General features: G+C 31.4%; 1 protein-coding gene across 3 annotated transcripts in view; it reads right to left on the minus strand.

Annotated features, from left to right (window-relative positions):
* Positions 1-22,410, minus strand: part of spd-2 (centrosome assembly protein spindle defective 2) — a 109,793-nt gene that overhangs the window by 12,825 nt on the left and 74,558 nt on the right. For all 3 annotated transcript variants that reach the window (XM_076514799.1, XM_076514801.1, XM_076514798.1), the window contains exons 21-28: positions 21,822-22,030; positions 19,436-19,663; positions 18,939-19,026; positions 9,504-9,671; positions 7,887-8,070; positions 7,483-7,565; positions 3,512-3,636; positions 2,372-2,475 (exon numbers count right to left, since the gene is read on the minus strand). In XM_076514799.1, coding sequence (XP_076370914.1) covers positions 2,372-2,475; positions 3,512-3,636; positions 7,483-7,565; positions 7,887-8,070; positions 9,504-9,671; positions 18,939-19,026; positions 19,436-19,663; positions 21,822-22,030 — 1,189 coding nt within the window. The remainder of the gene's footprint in view (positions 1-2,371; positions 2,476-3,511; positions 3,637-7,482; positions 7,566-7,886; positions 8,071-9,503; positions 9,672-18,938; positions 19,027-19,435; positions 19,664-21,821; positions 22,031-22,410) is intronic.

A 22,410-nucleotide genomic window follows, 5' to 3' on the forward strand; every position in this document is an offset into this window, starting at 1 on the left:
CACGCAATAAGATTAATACGTCCAGTCCAGTATAAGGGATCCAACTTCTGAAAACAGTGATCTATGGACTGGGTGCCCTCTTGGTGGTTGATATGTGCCACCACTCTAGAATTGTCTGAACGAACCATCACCAGACAATATCAAATGAGAAGAAGGATGTGATGTAGTGCCTGATTTGCAGCTAGAAGTTTAAGAATACTGCTATGCAAAGCACTTTCATCCACAGGCCAATGGTCTGAGCTGAAGCTTTCTGATGATTGATCCATGACCTCTATCAGTGAAGGGAAGTGTCTGGGAAAAGATGTAGATTCAGGCACAGAAAAGGAAACAGCATGCCTACTGACATACCTGCTTTGTACAACAACCGAAGCAGTAGTCTCACAAGAATGAAAGGAAATGGGGCCTGAAAGAAGATCCAGAGCAAGGTTTCACTGATTGTGAAGTGCCCAATGTAGGGATCTCATATAGGCATGACTGAGGGGGACCAGTGATGTCAATGATGACCACATTCCCACAAGTGATAGAACCCCTCAAGTAGGCAGTAAGGAACCTAACAACTGCAAGTTTAGAAATGGATAGTTAGCAAGATGGTAGGAAATTACAAATTAATCTGAAGCCCACTGTGGGTTTGGCATGCTAATCTCCTTACTGAATTCTACGGTGATGAGAATTACCTCAAATATCAGGTGAAGGGGAAAATCCAAAAGAAGTGCTGGGAAAATTGCTCATACAATAAGGAAAGATGAGGTGCATAAAAATGGGGAAAAACATAAAACATTACCGATCTGGCACAAAATTCATAAAAACCACATTAGGCCTAGTAAAATCATTGGATTGGGAATGAGAAGGAAAAGCAATGGAGGTATAAATAGATGATCGAAGTCCTCATATACCTGCACAGTATAAATATTAATGGAAGAAACAGGCTGGATGAAAGCAAATTCATTTAAAAAAACAACTGCTTTGTGAGGAAACAAGGCTGAAGATGGAGCATTTAATAAACAAAAGAGCACATCTAAACCCAAGTGCTGCCAAATAAGAAATTATAGACAAATGTGAAAGGAGTTACATGCATCATATAAGCATGCCATGCTCCTACTGGTAAGGAGATGATGCATGGGTGATGTACTAGAGTCTTGCAATTCCAATAGGGGGAAATGGAAGGTTTGTGGCAAATGTAAAGAAATGGTTTGCATATAGAGGGAAGCACTGAACTGAAATAGTTAGTTTTGTAAGAGAGATAAGTATCATAATCATATATTCTTGCTTAAACTGCTTTGATATCTAATGCATAATTATACCAACTTCCATTTTCTAAGTTGTGTCATCTTTCAAAATCAAATATATTAAATTTTTATTTGACAGAAGTTTGTCTATTCACACTTAGCAAACTACCAGACTGGTTGGTCCCAAATCTGGTATATAACCTTAGAGTTCCCTGGCATTGTGCACATTCATAACTGGCAATCCATTAGATTATTGGTTGTGAAGTTTCTTATGAAACTTTAGGGTGCCCTGGCATTATGTACACTTATAACTAGCAACCCAATAAAAAGATGGTTACCAAGCTTGGTATACATATTTAGGGAACCCAGAGAATGACAAAAGTGGAACATCATTTACTCCAGACTAAGTTTATGTATCTACAGTTATCATAAAAAGAACTAAAAACTACATTAAAAATGGTAAGGTAGTTACGAAAAAAATACTACTAGCCTAAAAACCTTCATTTGTACTATTACACAACTTCAAGGTATCATAAGCGTATTATGATCTGGGCTATATATGTTCCAACTATATTTTTGGTCAAGCTCAATTTCAGTCTAATAACTGTTTTAATTAACCAGAAGATATTGTATTGGTAGCAATAAATATATCAATAAACACAATAAACATATTGTGTCACTTCAATAGTTTGCTGTTATAGAGCTTCTAGCTTACCATATTCACTCTACCTCTACATATTTTTACCTGATAATCTTGTTGTAGGAAAATAATCCCATAGCCTTGAAACATAAAAATGTTTAAGTTATCTTTATATATCATATTAAATACATGCTATAATAGTAAAAATATCAATTCTAAAGTATTGAGTAAAAGACAGTGTTCAAGTACAATTAGAATTACTATTTTTAGTTACATTTTAAAACTTGACAAGAAAACATGTATTTAACAGTGATTAACTGCATCATAGTTATTCAATGTGAAATATATGCTTACTCTCAAGTAAAGTAGAACAAAGTAACAATATTCTTTCTCAAGATGTACTGACCGATATCTTTCATAACTATAGTTTTAATGGTCAAGCTGAAATATTAATCAGTAATTGAATAATTCACTAACATTTATTCATTTAAAAGAGAATACCTACTTTGAATATCCCTGTCCTCTCCAGCATACAATACATCAAAGTTCACACTTCTTAATGGATTACCAGGGGGCAAAATCTTAGCAATATTTACAGTACTTATTGCTCTGTTGGAAGAAAAACATCTATGTCAAAATATTGTAAAGTTACACAAATGGCTATATATATACACCCATATTAGTCCCTAATTTTGAGAAGACAGCTAGTCAACAACATCCATTACCAACTCTTAGATTATGTTTATCTGACCAAGTAATGGGAGTTCACCACTCTTATGATGCCCCTGTGGTCCCCTTTATGTTCTTGTGGCAATAGGCTGTGAAGCACTAACACCTGGATTAACAGTCCAAGCATTATAAGTAACAGGCTACATCTGGCCAACTCTGTTGTAAAAAAGGATATACAGGGTGTTCGTAAAGTCACTATGCAGTTTTGAAATCAGCGATAACAGCATTCATTCAGTCTATTTCAAGCCAGCAACTGATAGCGGTGTTTAAAAACAAAATAAGAAGGATCCAAGCCTGTATTGATGTCAACAGGGTCACTTTCAACATTGTTTATAATTGTCATTCATATTTACCTCCTGTATTCTATATTAAAACATGTCTGTTAATAAATATTTAAGTGCACAGTGACTTTCCAAATATCCTGTAGATATGATGAATGCAATTCTCAACTAAATATAACCTTCCAAGTTAATTATACATACACCTACATTTTAAAAACATTTTCACTTTGTACACTACTACAATCTCTAGATAAAACTGATATGACACAGCAATCAATATTAAGTTTTTGAATAAAAATTTTAAGGCTTTTTAAAAAGTAACTAAAGTTTTTATCTAAACTAAAAAAGTATTGTTTTTTCTGTTACACTTACAAATTTTTAATTTACTTTGTAAAGACTAAACAGAAATATCAAAACAAATATTTAAATTAGCATTCAAAGAGCCATAAAACTGTAAAATGTTATTTATGCAAGGCACTGATAAGTTCCGTTTCATAATAAATATACAAGTATCGGAAGGTTAATCTTCATAAACAAAATTTGTGAACTAATATTACACTAAAAGTAATAATAAAATAATTCAGTGTTTGGAAGTTATTTTAGAAAACTGCACTACATAACGCAAATACACTGACCTTCTCATCATCTGCCTGAGAATTTCATCTCCATAAAATATAGAAAGTGTGCCAAGCCTTTGATTCTTCTGGTTAACATGCATCTTCCATTTAAAGTCAGACAAAGTACATGCAATGAAAAGGGTCTACAAAAAAGTTAAATTATTAAAATAAAATTAAGTAATCTATACGTATGGTATAGATTTAAGTACAGCTGAACATGCCAGAAATAATCAGAAATGGCAACAAAGTATTAAGTTAAATATTTCAATAAACTGACCATTTTATGAAATTTACGTATTCACTTTGTCAGAAGTTATTTGTTTCTTTTTTGTTTTTAGGTTCATTGACATTATGTATAGTGAAGCAAATCTGTAGTATTAAAAACAACTAGGTATTTGATTGAGAAACAAATATTACACTATATTTAAAGCAAATGCATTTACTTATTAAATTCTTGTATCTGAGCAGTAACTGTAAAAACTAATGAAGCTAACCCCATCTGTAACCCACCAATTGCAATAACACCTTTCATATATTATGTGTTCAAGTTTCACCTTCAATTATTGTCCAATTCATAGAAAGTATTATTGATGATTGTCACCATATCATAAAGGACATCAAGTGTAGAAACTAATCTTGAAAGCCTATGTTCATTTGTAATTTGAGCCTCAGCAGCAATGTTACAAACACAACTCTCACATCTGCATGACACAAACAATATCAAATTAGCACAGATGGGTAACTGTCATTGCAATTTAGAGAAAGCATTCCTTATTTTAAGCACCGACTTTGAATCTTTGCAAGAACAAAACCATCTCTTTACATATCATTTTCAGATAAATAATTTTTTTGTGTTGGATACCACTTGGCTTTTGTCAGACAACCATGGAAAGTCCAAAACTGCATCACCTACATATACGTTTTTTTTTCCAAATCAAACTATCAAGCTATACTTTCAGATTCCACAAACCAGTAGAGAGAAAAATAGATTTTCTGTTTTATATAAAAACATGTCGATAACTAATGCAAAAAAACAATAACAACAGTCAATACTCACATAACCTCTATAAAAGGAACCTACAGATTGGCAAGTACAAAGTCCAATACTTCTCACTGTTTCATATGACCACTTATTGCTTCTACTATCAAACTGTTTTACATCTAGGTACCTTTTTAGTGCCAGGTTTCAGTAGAGATAGTAATACCATGCCAAACAAATAGTTTGGTTCATGTTTCGACTGATACAATAGTCAGCTGAGCAACTGGTGCACATTTTAAACATGTTTAATGACTTATGTTAAAGTCTTAAATTTAGAGCTTGTATAATCTGATTTGTTTAAAGATATGTCTGGAGCAGAATATGAAAGAGGAGTTAACCTATTAACAGGTGCAAAATGTTTTAAATAATAGTACTTCTGATTGTATTTGCTACAAGTTATGTTAACAGAGGAGAAGGGTCTTTGGTATCTCTTGATAGTTTTTCCATCACAAGAAGAAATACTTCAAGTTATGCCAGCTTAGCAAAGTGTTAATAAATAACATCTAGTTTTGGCTTAAAAATTCACTTAGTTTTTGTTTTTTCTAATAAATTTTTACAACAAAATATCAAACTATTCTTGAGTAAAATACTGTTATAGAAATATAGCTAGTTACTATTTTTTACAGGAATGTTGGTATCTAATATTTGAGTGTGCTATTGACTCCTTAAAAATGCTCACCAGTCCAGAAAGTCCACAGTTACGTGTCCTGATATGTACCTTCTTATTTCAGTTCTGTATTCCATACTTCACATGTATACAATGCATCTGTATTCCTTTGGTCAGATTAAATGGTATACTTCTAACAATCAACACAAGCCTAACAAATTCCTCAGTAACCAATGTAGCATATTGTTTTCATAATTACTATCACCTAAAAGTCATTGGAGAATGTAATTTCTAATGAGTAACAATAAGACTGGCTCCACTGAAGAAGTTCCAGTTTTGTTTGTTTATATGTAGGGGATAAACAATATTAGTGGGAATTTCTCTAGCAATTACCTTTTAGATAATGTACATTTGCTTCACCAAATTAAAGGTTTCACATTCGAAGTATGACAAAAGATGGACCTTGGCTCTTTAGCATAAACTATACATTCTATAACAAAATAGCTAGTACCATTTTAAAAAAAACATTTTAATAACTATTATGCTTCACAGGGATAAACATATACAATTTGTTTGCTGAATTTTGCAAACAGCTGTATTAGGATTATGTGCACTAGCTATCTCTATGTTTGAAGTGAAAAACAAGAAAGAAGGCAGCTAGAAAACACCATCTACCACCAATTATTGGAATACTTTTGTTATATTAAATAAATATGTGTGGTCATATCTTCCTTCAACATACTTTAGGAACCAAAATGCAGAAATTTCTTTTCTTAGTGTCAATAACATGATGAGTAATGGAACCTTAAATCCATTGTCTGGCAACCTAACCACCAAGTCACACTTGCCCAAACATATATAAAATCTGAAATAGTTTCAAGATGACATTCATAGTACAAAAATAACAGGACAAGTAAGTGTAAATAATTATAATAATAAAAAAATTCTATCACAGGCAAAATAAACTTTAGAATGCAGCAAAGGTAGAGAAAACAGCTACAAAAGTGGAAAAACAGGACTAAGAAAGCCACCATAATCTTGCTTTTCTACATCTAAAATAAGATGTTTATTATTACTTCTTCTCTGTAATGACCTTAATCCTAACTAGTTGATGGTTGTTTGATAATTTTACAAAACAATAATTTTTATGCCTGAATAACTGACTAACAGCAACTATATATTTGAAACTATCAATCTTCAAATTATGAATCTGACATCTAGTCACCAGGTCATACTGGGCTATTACTTTATTATTACTACTGACAACTTATTGTCAACTTCAAGAGAATGAAAGTTGTCTGGGGCCCACTTCATTTAACATCAATTATAATTTAACTTTTATATGTTGAATTTTTCTGCTTAGTTATTTCTTTTCCACTTTTTTTACCAATATGTCCAGTTGTTACTAGTTCTGTTGAAGTTTTTATATTTTGATAATTATTTTGTCACATTGCCTTTTAAAGAAATTTCACTTTTAAAAACTAAAGTTCTCAGAATTTGTTTTTTAGCTTTCAGAACTATCTCTATATGCTTGATGTGAGCAAAGTTTGCTCCCATTTATTTCTTCTAGGCATTATATTTCATCAAATAAAGATTAGCTGCAGCTTGAAAATTATTGTGCATCTTATAACAGTAATATTAACAATAAAAGTAAAGGTATGTTACATGGCTGTTTCAACCGTTTCTTCTAACATAGCTTGTGTGTCTGATATTTCTATTGGGTTGAGGAATAATTCGTGAGCGTTTTTTCAAGTTAAAAAAATATATTCATAAATGAAACGCTTTTGCAAAATATTTCATGTCATTTGGTAAATAATTTTTTGCTCTAATAGATGGTGCGTTTGATTTTCATATGTCTTTAATTTTTGCTTTCATTTTCAGCTCATTAAATGGAATGTCAAGTGGACAAAATCGAGCATTTTCGACACCATCTGCTTTTCGCATTTAATTTCTTGCAATTTCGTTTAAAACAATGCATACTATATACCTAGGTATTACATGAAATAAAGTATCATAATAAATGTTTTGGGTGTAATGTGTTCATGCATTGAAGTATTGTATAGTCTTGCATGTAATGCTTGAATGAAATTATTTAAAAACGCTTACGAATTATTCCTCAACCTAATACTTTATATGATGTAGTTAAATATATCTTTTTTTTTTACAATACCATTAATTTTTGTTAGAAATATACAGAGTAAAGCCTTTTTAATGTGTATGTTTTTAATATTATAAACAACATATATTCAAATGGATATACATTTTTTGTAAATAATCATATTACTATTTATATTCTGACAAACACAAAACTATCCAAAGAATATTTTAACATATAAGACTCACTTTACTTTCCTGTTCAAGCAAGACAAACTCTGAAGGCTGTACTGTTATTCTACCAGCTGGCAAAATGCTTTCTAACGATGGGCCTGAAACAAATTCAGTGGAAATTTCAACTGCAGAGGGTTAAGAAAGCATCTAGACATGCTACAAAAATAGTTTTTGTATGTGCCAGTTAGTTTCTTACTACAATTGTACAAATCACACTTCAGTGACCTAAAGAATAATCAATTAAAGATATCATTAACAGATGTGTACACCAGTACTTTTGCTAGTTATTAGGGTAAAAAGTCATTAACACTAATATTCCCAAAAGGATGATTAGAGTTTACATTTTATCACTTACATAAATACCACTTTATTTTTATTTATTTTTTGACAAAGCCAATAGCTCTATTAAGGATGATTACCAGTAAAGTTCATGATTTTAATATAGGCAGCTCTTGTTCCTGCATTGGTTACAACAAAATGAGCCAGTGTAGCATCACTTTCAGCAAGTTCTCCTACATTCAGAGAAAAACTATCTCCACATTCATCAGGCTGAAGTCCTTCCAGTTCAAGTTTATTGGTTCCTCCATATCCTTGAAGTGGAATCTGAAAGAAATCAAGAACTTTATAATTTTATGCACGAGAGTTCATAGGTATACACCATAAAAATTGGATTTTTCTTCATAGTTTTAGGTGCAGAGTATTCTGACTTTGATTTAATTTATCTTTATTTGTTTTATACAATTTTTTAGAGGTTTACACATTAGTTCTTGTTGTATAAGGTTTTATTCTTTTTAAAAGTAATATTTAACAGATTTCTAAACCTTCGTATATCTGTATGATGTGATACTTATTTCCTTCAAACTGCCTATGTACATATGTGATGAGGTTTAAGTCAGTTCTATTCAATATTTAATTAAACAACTTTCTTATTGTGATATATAAACTTGGCATAAAATTATAACTAATATTACAAAGTTTAACACAAGTTCTATGTTATTAATTTTATACAGTAATATAAAAATATAAGCAATTTTCCATAGCATGAGAATTGTAACATTCGCTCTCAAGGCATTTCCTCTTCTGTTATTTTTCTGTATTCTTTGTGCATTATTTAATTAAATAAAAATTTATTTAACCCTGTATAATATACACAAGTTCATCTACACATTTGCATACTATGTATTTGCACTGTAATGTTCGATACAGCAGGTATATCTTCACAAAATTTGGTAGACTTTTAGTAAAGATTACAAGGATTTTAGTTAAAAAAAATAAGATCTTTTAAATAAATATGTTTACTAAAGATTAGCTCATGAAAATAGTATTTCACTACCAGACTAAGTGCAAAATGATAAATTTCAAATATTATTTGTGTAATCTCTAAAGATTAAAATGGCTACTAAAACCACTCTGGGGATATTCTTAGCTGTTGATTGGCTATTCTAGTCATATATTGAAGTAAGTGTATATAAGGGAGCATTTCCAAAAATGGAAAGAGATGAACAGGGTCACTGTGTTTGGTTCAGTACATAAGCCATATCTTAGCAAAATAAAAAGACACGAGGTTCTTATTTTATACTTTAGCTTTATAATATTAGGAATTCCAGTTCCTAATTTGTACAAAACTATAGGCTAAGTATTTTGACATCACAAACATCTAATTTTGAATGGTGCTATATTCAACACAACACGTGACTCACTAAAATTTATATTTGGATGTGTTCTTTTAATATTTAGTTTTAAGTTAAGAAATTAACTTGCACATAATATTAAAGATTGAATTATAATCTACAATTTGATTCCAAATTTGACATAAATTCATAAAATACTCGTTCAATAAAATTTTGGATGCATGTTAACAAACAAGCTTTAGTGCATTAGGTAATTTCATACTTCCTTTACTGTAACTGGAGCTATGCACTCCAGGGATTTTTTTTTTTTCCTGGGACAAATTCGCAAAATAAAAGTATTTTCAACCCCAAGATTGAATAATGATGCTTACAAGACAATTAAAGAAAGAAGTTTAGATTACTTACATTAAACTTTCCTTGTCCTTCATGATTTTGACCCTTTAGATGAATAGATAAACACGAGAAAGCAGCCTCGACAGCTTTTGGAGTATACTTCACCTTTACAATATGAATTCCACCAGGAGATATTGCTATTTCATTAGATGTATGATCACCAACCTCTTCTTCTTCAAGCTGTTTTTATAACCAATTTTCATAATTATAAATTATTAAAAACAAAACAACTGAAAGTCCACAGTAAATCACACAACCATGTCTCATACATTTCCACAAATACTAATGGGAAAACAAAAAGCAATACACATACAAGGATATTAAACATATGACAACTAGATAGTGAATTTATTAATAAAACAAAATGTTGTCACAAAAAGTAAAGAATAAAACTGGGTAATTTCTATAATTCACTACTATTTTGTATAACAATTTGCTTTAAATACATCAACAAATAACAAACTTTGATGTTGTTATATAGTTTATCAAAGTATAATTCGAGAATATTGTTTTAAATGTACCTTATAATACAATTCACAATTCAACTGAATTGTTGGATTGCTTTCAGACATTCTCTGGTTTATAGAAACTTGTATAGCCTAAAGAATGTGAAGGCCAAGCCATAATTGCGAGTGTTCAATCAACCTTTTTACCATCAAGATACCATTTTATTACACAGGCTCTGTGCTTATAATTGCTCTTTTACTAGAAGACATTCTCTCATAATGAGTCACATTCTTGATCAAATTTCATGGTGGAACAAAATCAGTTATACTTGTCAGTAGTCAGGGTGCCATTAATTTTTTTGCAGATTACTGTTGGCTGAAATGCAACCCAAACATTTACTGATCCCCATAATGACTAACTATAAATGTTGTACATTGACTGTAACACATTTCTTCTCTGCTCTTAAACTGTTGTTGATTTTTGCAAATAACTTGATAATAGATTTATCTGTAAAGTGCACACTTTTTCAGTTCTGCTCATTCTGTTTGTAGTCCAATGCCCTTTTTAACATGTTTAATTATATTTTCAAAGTAATTTCTGAGTAGCTACAAGTTCACCTAGAAACTGGTATTTTCAATAAGGTCATTGATAAGATCTTTTTTGTACTTCACTAATATGCTTGGCTTCATATTCAGAGAAGCTGGAAAGTTCAACCTCAACAGTGTTTGCTGCTAACAATGATAGTTTCACATACAACTCCTTATTGAAACACAATCTTAATGAAATGTTTCTTATGGTATATCCTTGACCAGCCTGAACTTTGATTTATACATGCTAATCATATAGTATTTTAGTCATGGAAACCATAACTAAGGTCACACTGCTACTACAGGGCACACTATAATCTTCTGACTTGTATTGGCTTTATATCAAATTGGCATTTTCTGATAAATTACATGAAAACACATTAGGTTATAAACTATTCAAATATGATTCTTGGAATAGTTCAATTTTATGTGAAAGGTTGGAATTCCAATTGTATTTATGTCTTTATACTTTTTGTTCCTCATTATTTCCATAATAATTGTCAACACTATTAAAAATGTAGAAGTTATATATTTAACTACACTTTTTATATTTTCTGATAAATTACATGAAAACACATTAGGTTATGAACTATTCAAATATGATTCTTGGAATAGTTCAATTTTATGTGAAAGGTTGGAATTCCAATTGTATTTATGTCTTTATACTTTTTGTTCCTCATTATTTCCATAATAATTGTCAACACTATTAAAAATGTAGAAGTTATATATTTAACTACACTTTTTATATTTTCTGATAAATTACATGAAAACACATTAGGTTATGAACTATTCAAATATGATTCTTGGAATAGTTCAATTTTATGTGAAAGGTTGGAATTCCAATTGTATTTATGTCTTTATACTTTTTGTTCCTCATTATTTCCATAATAATTGTCAACACTATTAAAAATGTAGAAGTTATATATTTAACTACACTTTTTATATTCTGGCTACACTAACTTGACAAAATAAATCTATATAACATAATATAATATTAACATATTGTTACTTTTGAAGAATCAATGATAAATAAACTACACCATATTGTTGCTTCAGCACTGGTTTAAAACTATTAATCAATATTCTTTCCTTTATTTTCAGTTTCTGTTAACCTTTGGTCCTAGTAAAGTTACTGAATTGTCCTTTAGTTATAGGTTTACCACACTCATTTAACTGAATACAGATAGAAGATAGAGAAAAATAGGCCAGCCAATGTTGAATATTGACAAGAAAAGGATGAGAACTAATTCTAAGCAATGCCAGTGCTAGTAGAGACCTAAGAGAGTCAGTGTAAATAGTACAATCTGTATACTACATTTCTTCATGTTAGGCAGTATAATTCCATTCCTATGAGTGAAGATACACTTTACTGCAGACATTCTGTGGGTGAAGAAATCAGCAAAGATCTCTAAACTCAGGGATGTTCTTCAAATCCTTCTTAATAATAACTCCTCTTGAGGAATTCAAAGTATTAATAGCATGAGGGAATAACATCAATGGTTATATCCCTAATGGCCTTCAAATTCAATAGGATTTCACTGTGATTTGGGGTAGATGTTTCAACCAGGATGTTACCAGAATGTATTTTCTTGACTGATTTAGGAAAGCCAGTACACCCATCTAATACCTTATGAATAAAAAAGGAAGATATATGCCCTAAAGGTTTTCTGACAAAGAATGTAACATGAGAGAATAAAATACAGATGTAGACTGCTGTCCAGTCTTCAAGATATAGTCATTTATCAATGATCTGTTTTTTATTTGGATTTGGAGGATTCATAATGCAAGAAAAAATGTTTAGTGCCCACTAATCCCACCCATTATTGAGTCCTATGAGGGGACACACTACAATGCCAAACAAAGACACTGCAGCAACACCAAGATTTTGTAAGCTTTATACCAAAACACCAGCATCAGACAATGTTCACAACACCTGCTGATGATTATCTCAGAATTGCTGGTATGGGTATTAACACTTTTGACCTTCATAGGTCATGTTCATGTTAAGATGACCTAGGTTGGTCAAAACATTGTTCTCTCTTTATCAATACAAGTGTTAATACCCATACCATCCATTCTGAGATACATTTTTATATTCAAGTGGATTTCTTGTCATCAAGAACCTGCTGAGGATACCCAATGCTGGTATCTGATTGACCCTAGCCTAAAAGGACCAGCCAACTGACCCTGATGGAGCACCTCAAAGTCACTGTCTACAGGATTTCAAGACTAAAATGGTGTGATGGGGTTGGACCTCTCCTTCCCTTTATGGGTCACAATGCATAACAAATATGTGGGTGGATGTTCAGATCACAGAGGAGGTAAACTGCAAAGACAGAATCTACTCTGGGAAATTCTCTCACCATCTACAGGCATCCACATGCACACACTTATGAGAGTATCCCAAACTGCAGCCATGGGTTGATGCATTCCCAGCCACAAGAAATCACAAAAAGAAGGTAAGCAACACTTAAGTGGACACACAATCTCCTCAACCCAAAGAAGAACAAAAAAGCAACACCCCAAGCTTGGAATAACAGGATCTCATTTGTCATATTCTACCTGAAGAAACAGAACACATCCAGTCTGGAATAATCAACACTCATCCTCACTCCCCAGCTGTTGTGTGGGCAAGGTAAATTCCACTTGCCCCAAGAATTATGAGGAGGATGTAGAACAAACAATGATCAACCAAAGTCTCGGGACGAGATCACTCTGCATTTAGAATTGTGAAGAAATAGTGAACCTTCTGACATAAACAATGCACTAAACCAACACTGATAAAAAAAAAAAAGAATAGTCACATTCAACCCCGCATAGGCTGGTGCCTCTCCTAATGACATCTCGGAAAAAGCATCCATGGACCTGGGTAAGAGGATCCATAACTTTACCCTCTTCTCCAAGAGTGGAGGAAATTCACTTTAACAATCTGGAGAAAAAGCCTCTGTTCACCATCCCAGTGAATGAAAACCAGATGTAGTAGAATCTGAGGGGCAATGCACAGTGGAAAGTCCCGAGGAACAGCGAGCGCTCTGGAAACATTGCAATACATGAATCAAATTTACTATATTTTTAAAAGCAAACTGACCCCGATTCATTTAATCTGATGATTAGCAGAGATGAACATGATCACCTTGTGCTTTACTCATGATAGTCCACAAATGGTGGTCTATCATAGTACACACTAATACCACCAGGTCAATTAATGTTTGTTGGTGTGGAATTAGTTTAATATAGTACACCTGCTTAAAAACACACTCACCAAAAAATAGGATCCAGTGAAAAATAGGTAAGGTCTCCTGTTAAGCAGAGACAAGAGTAGCAATAAATATTCACCTCTCTTTATAATTTAGCTGATCTAAAGATAATTACAGGGGGTAGTCAGACACCCTCAAAGTGTCTGAGTGACACTGTTACATCATGCAAATAATGCAAGAAAAAGGTATTGTGAGAGATTCAAGTACTAGTCTGCACAATGTTCTCCAGCAAGCAATTCAAACAGGCAGCTAAGAACACATCAATATGACAAATCTAATAAGACTCACAGAAGTTCTCTCACCTTCAAAGAAAGCTCAAAATAAGAAATATGGATCAATTTTAGTACTAGCCTTATCAAAGTAATTGTAGATAAATAATAGGAAATTGAAGGATTTCAATGAATAAAACGTTGTCTTACCTCTAAAGGAGTTAGTGTGAGTCACAACACTTCAGAGCCCTAACTGAACACAAGTGATCACAGTCTAAACAGTCAGATGGATCAGCAAATAGAATTCATCTTTTTACCCTGAATGCCAGTCTTAGGTAGAAAGGAACTGTGTGTGTAGAAGGATATGTAAAATGATAAAAATTCCTGTACACTTGCAATGGAAACAACTCCCACTGGTAATGCCCACACACCAGCAGCAACAAAAACCTTTAATGGAAACGTAATAAATGGCACACAAGTACAAGGTCTCAAACAAATGTCAACACACCATGTGATACCACTCATATCCCAGCAAAGTAATAAAAAAATTCTTTTGAGATTTTTTACTCAAAACAATACGAGATAGCTGAATAGCATTAAGGACTCAAATAATTTCCAATTTTTTGATTACCTTAATGTAATCAATAAAGCCACCTTGCATAAACCTATTGTACACAAGGTTAAGCCCTTGTCAAAAAGCTAGGTTAAGAAAATGAGCACTGGTTGGCATGTCTGGATGAAGTGGGTTCAGTTTCCTAATGAAACACCATTGTCAGTATGCATGCCATTTCCTTTATGAATGTCCAGTGACTGAGACAGATATATGGTAATCTTGGAAGTTAAACCCCAGTGACATGTGAAGGATTATATAACATCCATGCTTGAAGCTTGAGCTTCAGGATATTCATCTGTACAATATTGGATTATGGCTGCCTCAACGGAGACAGCCAAAGAGAACATTCCAGAGCTAGGCACTCTTGAAAATACTGAAGTAGAAACCATAGTTAAGCTGGTCAATCCAGTGCTATCATCAGCACAAAAAAAGGGGTTGATTGAACTACAGGCAGAACATTGGGTAACAGACAAATCTATGACAAGGCACAGAGGTACAATCCTGCCTCTAGTCTTGACTGAATGCATGTATTGCCAATGTCTGAGGGGGAGGTATGAGAACAAAAATGCCTGTAGTTAAGTGTTCTAAGGGGTGGCAAATGCATCAATCATCAGTGTCCCAAACTGAGAGCAAATTCAGTGGAAAACCTCATGTAGCATTTATTCAGTTGGGGAGAAACAATTTATCTGCAAATAAATTCATCACCCTACAGAACATGGCAAACTAGTAGACACATATAATGGAAGTGAAACCAATAAAAAATATCCAATATTCAAAAATAAAGATCCCACGACTGGCACTCCAAAGATGGGAAATGTAAGACACTATTGTGGAATGGTCAAGGTGAAGAATGACAACTTTTCTCTCAATAATTCCAGATTTTGAAACATTACCTTTGGACACCAAGAAGTTTTAAAATATTGATGCAGAAGGAAGTTTTGTCATCTGTACAGTGTCTGGATTTCATGATCATTGATATAAGCATCCTAACCATAAAGTGAAGCATCTACGAAGAGATTGATCTTTAGACAAGGTGGTGCTAGAGAAACACCTAAAATATTATTGTTCCAATATAATCACCTCCCAAGATCTAACAATTTGATCCTGAACAAAAACTGGATGATCCAGTGAATTGCTGTTCATGATCTGTTGATCATGTAGTGACAACTGAAGATATGTTGTGAGCTTATTTCAGTGTTACACCACTGAAAAAACAGCTAGTCAACACCACCTATTAACAACTATATTTTACCAACAAGTAGCAATATGATTATTAGTTAGATAGACACCATTCAAAGGGTAACTAAACAATAAAATTTAATTAGAAACAGATGTAAACTGGCATGAATTTTAAGCTATTTGGGATAAGCAAGTGTAGTTTCATGTCACAATATGAAGTCATTCTAGAAAAAATAAAATAGTTTATTTTGTAATTTTTCATGATAGTTACAAGGTTGTTCAATTTGACCAACCTACATAGAGTTAGGATTGAAAAATAACTGATAGTTTTATTTAAAAAAATGTTTGAGATGTATATAAAAAGTCTTAGAAATTATGTATATAAAACTTTACAGTTTTAAGATTAAAAAAAAATATTTGTAATCTCAGCACAAAATCACTTTGCCTTAAAGCAGCCAACATTTTGACTATATATTCAGAGAAATTTTTTGTGAAAATAATTAATTAAAAGTTCTAATTTTTTTGTCTGAAAAAGACTCCTAATGCTTACTGAAAGCTTGGAAAGTTTCACAAAAATACAGAAAACATTACATGTTACAGAATGGAAATGATAAAGGTTAATTTGGGGCTATGAACTTGGCTAGTTTGAACAAACCCACAGCAAGTGTTAAACAATAAATGCTTTTATATATATACACACACACACACACCATATAACTCAAATGCAGCACAACAAAGTTTTCTTTAGTTCTCCCACATAGTAAAACAGGCTATATTATTTAATAATATATTATGTAGAGATGGTGTTTTTTATGCCTCTGTATGTAGGTTACAGTGTTTTTCAAGTATGAGGATAGTAAGCTGTCTTCAAAATTTCTAATGTATTAAATAAATATACACATCCTAAACGTTTTTAGGTTACATTGGTTCCAACACAAGATAATTAAAATACTAGAATACACCAATTTAGAATCCATCATTTTATGCATTAAGAAATGTGAACTGAATGAATATGATGAACCTATAAACATAGAATTTAATGTCCTTGTAGGATCAACAGTGAACAGGAACTGCAAATAAATGGAAGTTTATTGCTTAATAGATAAACAAATTTTGAACAAGTAAAACAGGGTGGTTTGTTTAGTGCAAAATATAAATTCTACATTTTACTTCTAGATTTTTTTTAAAATAGAGGTTTTATATGTTAGTACTAACTTAACTTACTCATATATTAGTAATACTCTCATAAACTGAAACTGTCAAAAGATTATCTATATCAAACAGATTTGATAAATAGAAGAAATAAAACAAAAATAATGGTAATAGAAGTTCCATTTAGAATAATCAATGATAACTACCTTAAACACACAGCAACATAATATAATAATAAAAATCCACTAAAAGTTTGGGTTAGCTCTCAACATGGGTTTGGTCAATTTGATTAACCACATAACTTCTATGTAGTGTGTATGTCTTAAAACATTTAGTATGCACATTATTCAAAACAAGTATTTAAAATATTCATAGACAAATTTTATTTCAGCTTATTAAAAATACTTTCCCAAAAATGATTTTTTGTATGTGAAAGACTTGTAATGTTAACTGAAAGACTTCCAAATTTTTTTATGTTAAAATTAAGAATACTTTTCCTCATCTCATTAATCTCAAATTTCCTTTGTGTAATCTGCAAAAACTTTCTGAATACATTCCAAACTTTTTTTTTTTCCTGATTAAAACTTAGTATTTTATCTTTATACATACTTCATATATTTTACCTGTTACTTTCTCTACCATCTCAAAATTAGATCTGTCAATTGTAATGACCCCATAACTGCAAAATCTAAATTACCTTTTTTCCCTAGAATGACTTCAAACTGTAATATGAAACTACATTTCCTTATCCTAAGTAGTTTTACGCTCTTAACATTATACACCTATTTAAAAATAAGTTTCATTGTTCTTTTGATTGCTCTTTGAACTGTGTCTAAGTACTATTATCTGTGACATTATAAACTGTAAATCAATTGAAGCATATGCAGCTCATGAGTGACTTGTGAAACTTGTATTATTTTACCTACTCTAATGTTAACTAACAAAAAGATCTCTATCATTATGTTTTAGCTGCTTTTAAAATAATAAATAAAAATAAACATTAAAAACAAGAAATAAGGTACTTATCCAATCTTCTTTTCTTTTACTATCAATTGTCAAGGACATGCAAGCCTACTATTTCATAATGGTAGTACTGCATTAAATTTTGATTTAATTAAATAATGCACCAAAGAACAGACTAATAACATGCAAGAAGTAGACAATTTTCCCTAACTTTCACAATTCTTATGGCTTTCTAACCATGTGATTAGAGCTGTTACAATTCATCTAAGCTATTCATTATCAGTTGTACTAACTGAGAAATCAATAATTCTCTGTTCAGAAAACAACATATCATGCCATTTGAAAGATGAAAACCTTTGCTTTCTATTGGCTATAGATAAAATACAATTAAACATAACACAGAACTATTAATAAGTCCTGAAAGAGAGGATGTAACAAAAGGAATCAGATGTTCTGTTTGATAGCTCTGCAACCACATAAAATTGAAGGCTATAATAGTTATGGTCTGTCTAAGTGATGACGATTTTATAGTGAGTAATTTATGTTTAATTTTGTATTTACTTGAGGGGTAGTTGGTAAACAGATAAAATGCATAGGAAAAATGTGTCATGTGTCACACTCGGGGAAATTTATGATTTTGTAAAATACAGTCTTGTAGAATTAACTTAAAACTTGTATACTATTAAAATATGAATTATCAGCTGATATTTTATATTATACAAATTATGTAACAAATAAAAAGTAGTTTAAAAATTTTGAATGTAAAACATTTTTATGTGCAGTAAAGGATACCTGGAGCAAGTGAGTTAAAGTATTTGAAAAGTTTTCAAAATGCTTATGGTCTTCTCAGGTGCAAGTACAATACATTTTCAAATAAAATATCACATTTACATATTAATAATTAAATCACAGCATTTAGTAGTCTTTAATAATGAATAATCATTCTTTCAAAACTTCCAATGCTCTTTTCAAATTAATGATGGCTTCTCAAAAATTCATTTGTTAACAAAAGTTGCAACTATAGACAGTTCAACATTTACCTGAAACTGCTGGCTGTCACCTTTGATATTCATGCATAAATAAAGTGAGTCTGCACTTGAACCATTTCTCAGTGTCATTTGCTTTATTCTAAACAAAAATTGTAAAGTTGTTATACATCATTTTAGCTATTACTGATGATACTTGTTTTACTGGCTCATTTACTTTCACCATTATGTACATTATTATTTTAACTTATTTATATATTCATATATCGAAGTTAATTCCATGACTATAATCCTCATAACAAAAAATACTTTTTTTTATAGGTTTTAGTTACAAGCAAATTTAATAGTAAGGTTTTATGCAAGAATATAATTATCGAACTACATACAGGAAAATGTAGTAAAGCAACATCAACTTCTTAGTTATAACTTTACATTGTTTGTTTTATAAATTTGTACAACTTGTATATCTTTTTAATTAATCTCTAATTTAATACAAAGCATAAATGAGACAAGTAATTAAACATGTCTTCAAAGTACAAAAATGTACTTACACAGATGTTCCAACAGGTACACCTGGCCAGGCCAAGAACTTCTTATTGCTCTGCAAGGGAAAACCTTGATTGTCTGAATTCATTTGTGCTGAAGATGAACGTTTGGATATTCCTGTAGCAGGTGGTATTTTGATCGCCTGATTACTGAAGTCTTGTACTAGACCATTACTCAAAATCTTGTAAATGTCAAAGACCTGCCCAAATGGCTGTGCAATAGCTTGTATCATTCTGTTGGGATACATGAATGAAATTAATAAATATAGCACTAACAATATCCAAAAGTTCATCATAATGAAAAAAATTACAAATTAATTAAAATATGAGGTATGCTATCAGTTGCAAAAACAACCTTTGAAACAGTGGGGAAAACTGATACAAGTTAACAGTATTTAAAAAGGAAAATTCTACAAACTAATGCCTAACTGATACAAATGTATTATTACTCAATGGAATATGATAGAAATTAACAATTCAAAACAACTTGCCACTATTTTTAGTCCAAAAAAATCAAATAAAAACAAAACAATTAGAAATAGAAATACTTCAAATTTATTATAAACTCTCCATTATGAAATGCTATTACCATATACGAAGTCAGAAAATATAAATCTGTGATATACAAAAACACATCAGAATGAAAATATTTCTAGCATTCTTATGAAAAAATAATTTTTTCTAGTTTTTGAATATTATCTCCATTGCATGACACACAAAATATTTTTAGCCATAAAGCAGAGAAAGAAAAACATTGCTCAAAATTAAGTCTATGTTCAAGAAATTACATGAAGTACCATTTTTGTTGATGCAACCCATGCCATATCTTGTAGTAGATATGCACACTCTACATACAAACTTTTAAAGTTTGAATGCTCAGTCACAACAGTTTGCATAGAATTTAAATCATCAGTATTTTCTCATTCTGACTGCAAACCTTGATTTTGTATCTTCTGGTGTTTTTTTTTTGTTCAACCACACTATTTTTGCATTATGCTGTTTTTGATTAGCTTTATGCTATCAATACTATTTTCCTCATGCTTTTATATATTCTGATATAAAAATCACTATTTTAACAGAAATACATCAAGAGACATGCTTTTAGAGTACAAAAAAATTGGAGAAAAACAGAACAAATTTTAAAATCTTGATAATCTCATAATAAATGCCAATTAAGTTGTTTTACTGAAATCACTAGTAACTCATCTATTATATGCAACATTTACTAAACTTAGGTTTAAAGATGTGGAATAATAAAGCTTCTAAACAAAGTGCATCCAAAATTTAAATGTCACATTTAATCAAGAATTATTATCAGGCACGAGTGGCAAAAGGCTTAAAAAATCTGCATATTTTTAAACTTAGATTTATAAATTAAGTGATGTATTCTGATTTGTTCATACTTGCTGCTTTACATACCTTCCAATTTGTTTTCAAAATAAAGTTCCTTGTGCATACACCAAAAACGTACATAAAGCATTTCAAGTTCATTAACAGTTTGTTATCATTCTTTATGCAGCCAAGGCTCACTTGAGCACATTTTGAGTATTTTTACACTTTAATGGTAAAACAAAGGAACAGCTAAAATAGGTAAGCACAAAGATACACAATGGACTATTTGTGCTGTGTTTACCACCTGTATTGAAACATAGGTTTTAGTTATAAACAGTCAGACTTACTGCTGAAATAATAGGGACAAATTCTATGAACCAGAAATTTAAGATTTATTTTGTTGGTCAAAAATAAAAAAATAAAATGTGTTTTATAACTATAAATTGATGCATCTTTTATAGGATGCTCTTTTTATTCACAGGAAATTTCTGGCTTTTATGAGTTAAAGGAATTACCTATATGAAATTTGCCCAAAATGAACAAGTTTAAAAAAGTAAAAACTTTATAGAAATAATACCCATCTGAGAATAACATTCATTGGTCATTTATCAATGTTTAAAGACAAGTCACTCGATTACTTATTTGTATTAATTTAGGATATTCATTCACCTCTCGATTCCATCAAGGAACATAGGGTCGCAATCGCTTGCGGATTCTTCAACAGGTATTTAAGTGAGTAGGTTGTTAGCCCACTGCACCAAGCCATCCCTAATTTAGTAGTGTAAGACTAGAGGGAAGGCAGCTAGTCATCACCACCCACCACCAACTCTTGGGCTACTCTTTTATTACAGAATAGTGGGATTGACCGTCACATTATAATGCCCCCACGGCTGGGAGGGCGAGCATGTTTGGTGCGACGCAGGTGCGAACCCGCGACCCTCGGATTACGAGTCGCACACCTTACGTGCTTGGCCATGCCGGGCTCAATTTAAGTTATACCATATCAAAATTCTGGTAAATATGCAAAACCAACTATTACAGATTCTAGAGAAAATCTTACCCAGTCACTGGACCTCTACTAAAACTTGGTTCAAAAGTGATCCTTAAGGTGGTGTCATCCTCAGGTTCAAGGTAACACTTAACAGGAGAAACTTGAAAGGCACTATTGTCTTTAACTCTCAGGACTAATTCAACTGGAATTGTTCCTTTATTGTATAGTGGTAAAGAATGTTTAATTCTTGCTCCAGAACATTTTGCTGGAATATGACCCTTGTAAAATATGAAAAGAAAATTTTCAACAATAACAAATGAATTTAAGTTGTATTGGTTCTCTCTGTATTATCTTGTTATGATGCAAAGACAATAAAGGTATGTTTTATTACAAAAAACAAAGTAATATTAACCTATGTGAAGTTATACATAGCAATGTTTACTATAATTCAAGATTTACTATGTATAATCTTCACAAGATTTGATACTTTTAACAAACATTACAAGTACATTGTATACAAAAAATTAGTATTTCTACCAAAGATTTGTCTGTGATGTTAATAAGTCAGTTTGAGTTATGCATGAACTAACCTGAATGCAAGATGATTTTCATATCAGTAATACTTTTTTCCCCATCTTAAAATAACTATCAATATGTT

Source organism: Tachypleus tridentatus, chromosome 7 (assembly GCF_004210375.1).
Source record: "Tachypleus tridentatus isolate NWPU-2018 chromosome 7, ASM421037v1, whole genome shotgun sequence".
Taxonomy (NCBI): Eukaryota; Metazoa; Arthropoda; class Merostomata; order Xiphosura; family Limulidae; genus Tachypleus; species Tachypleus tridentatus.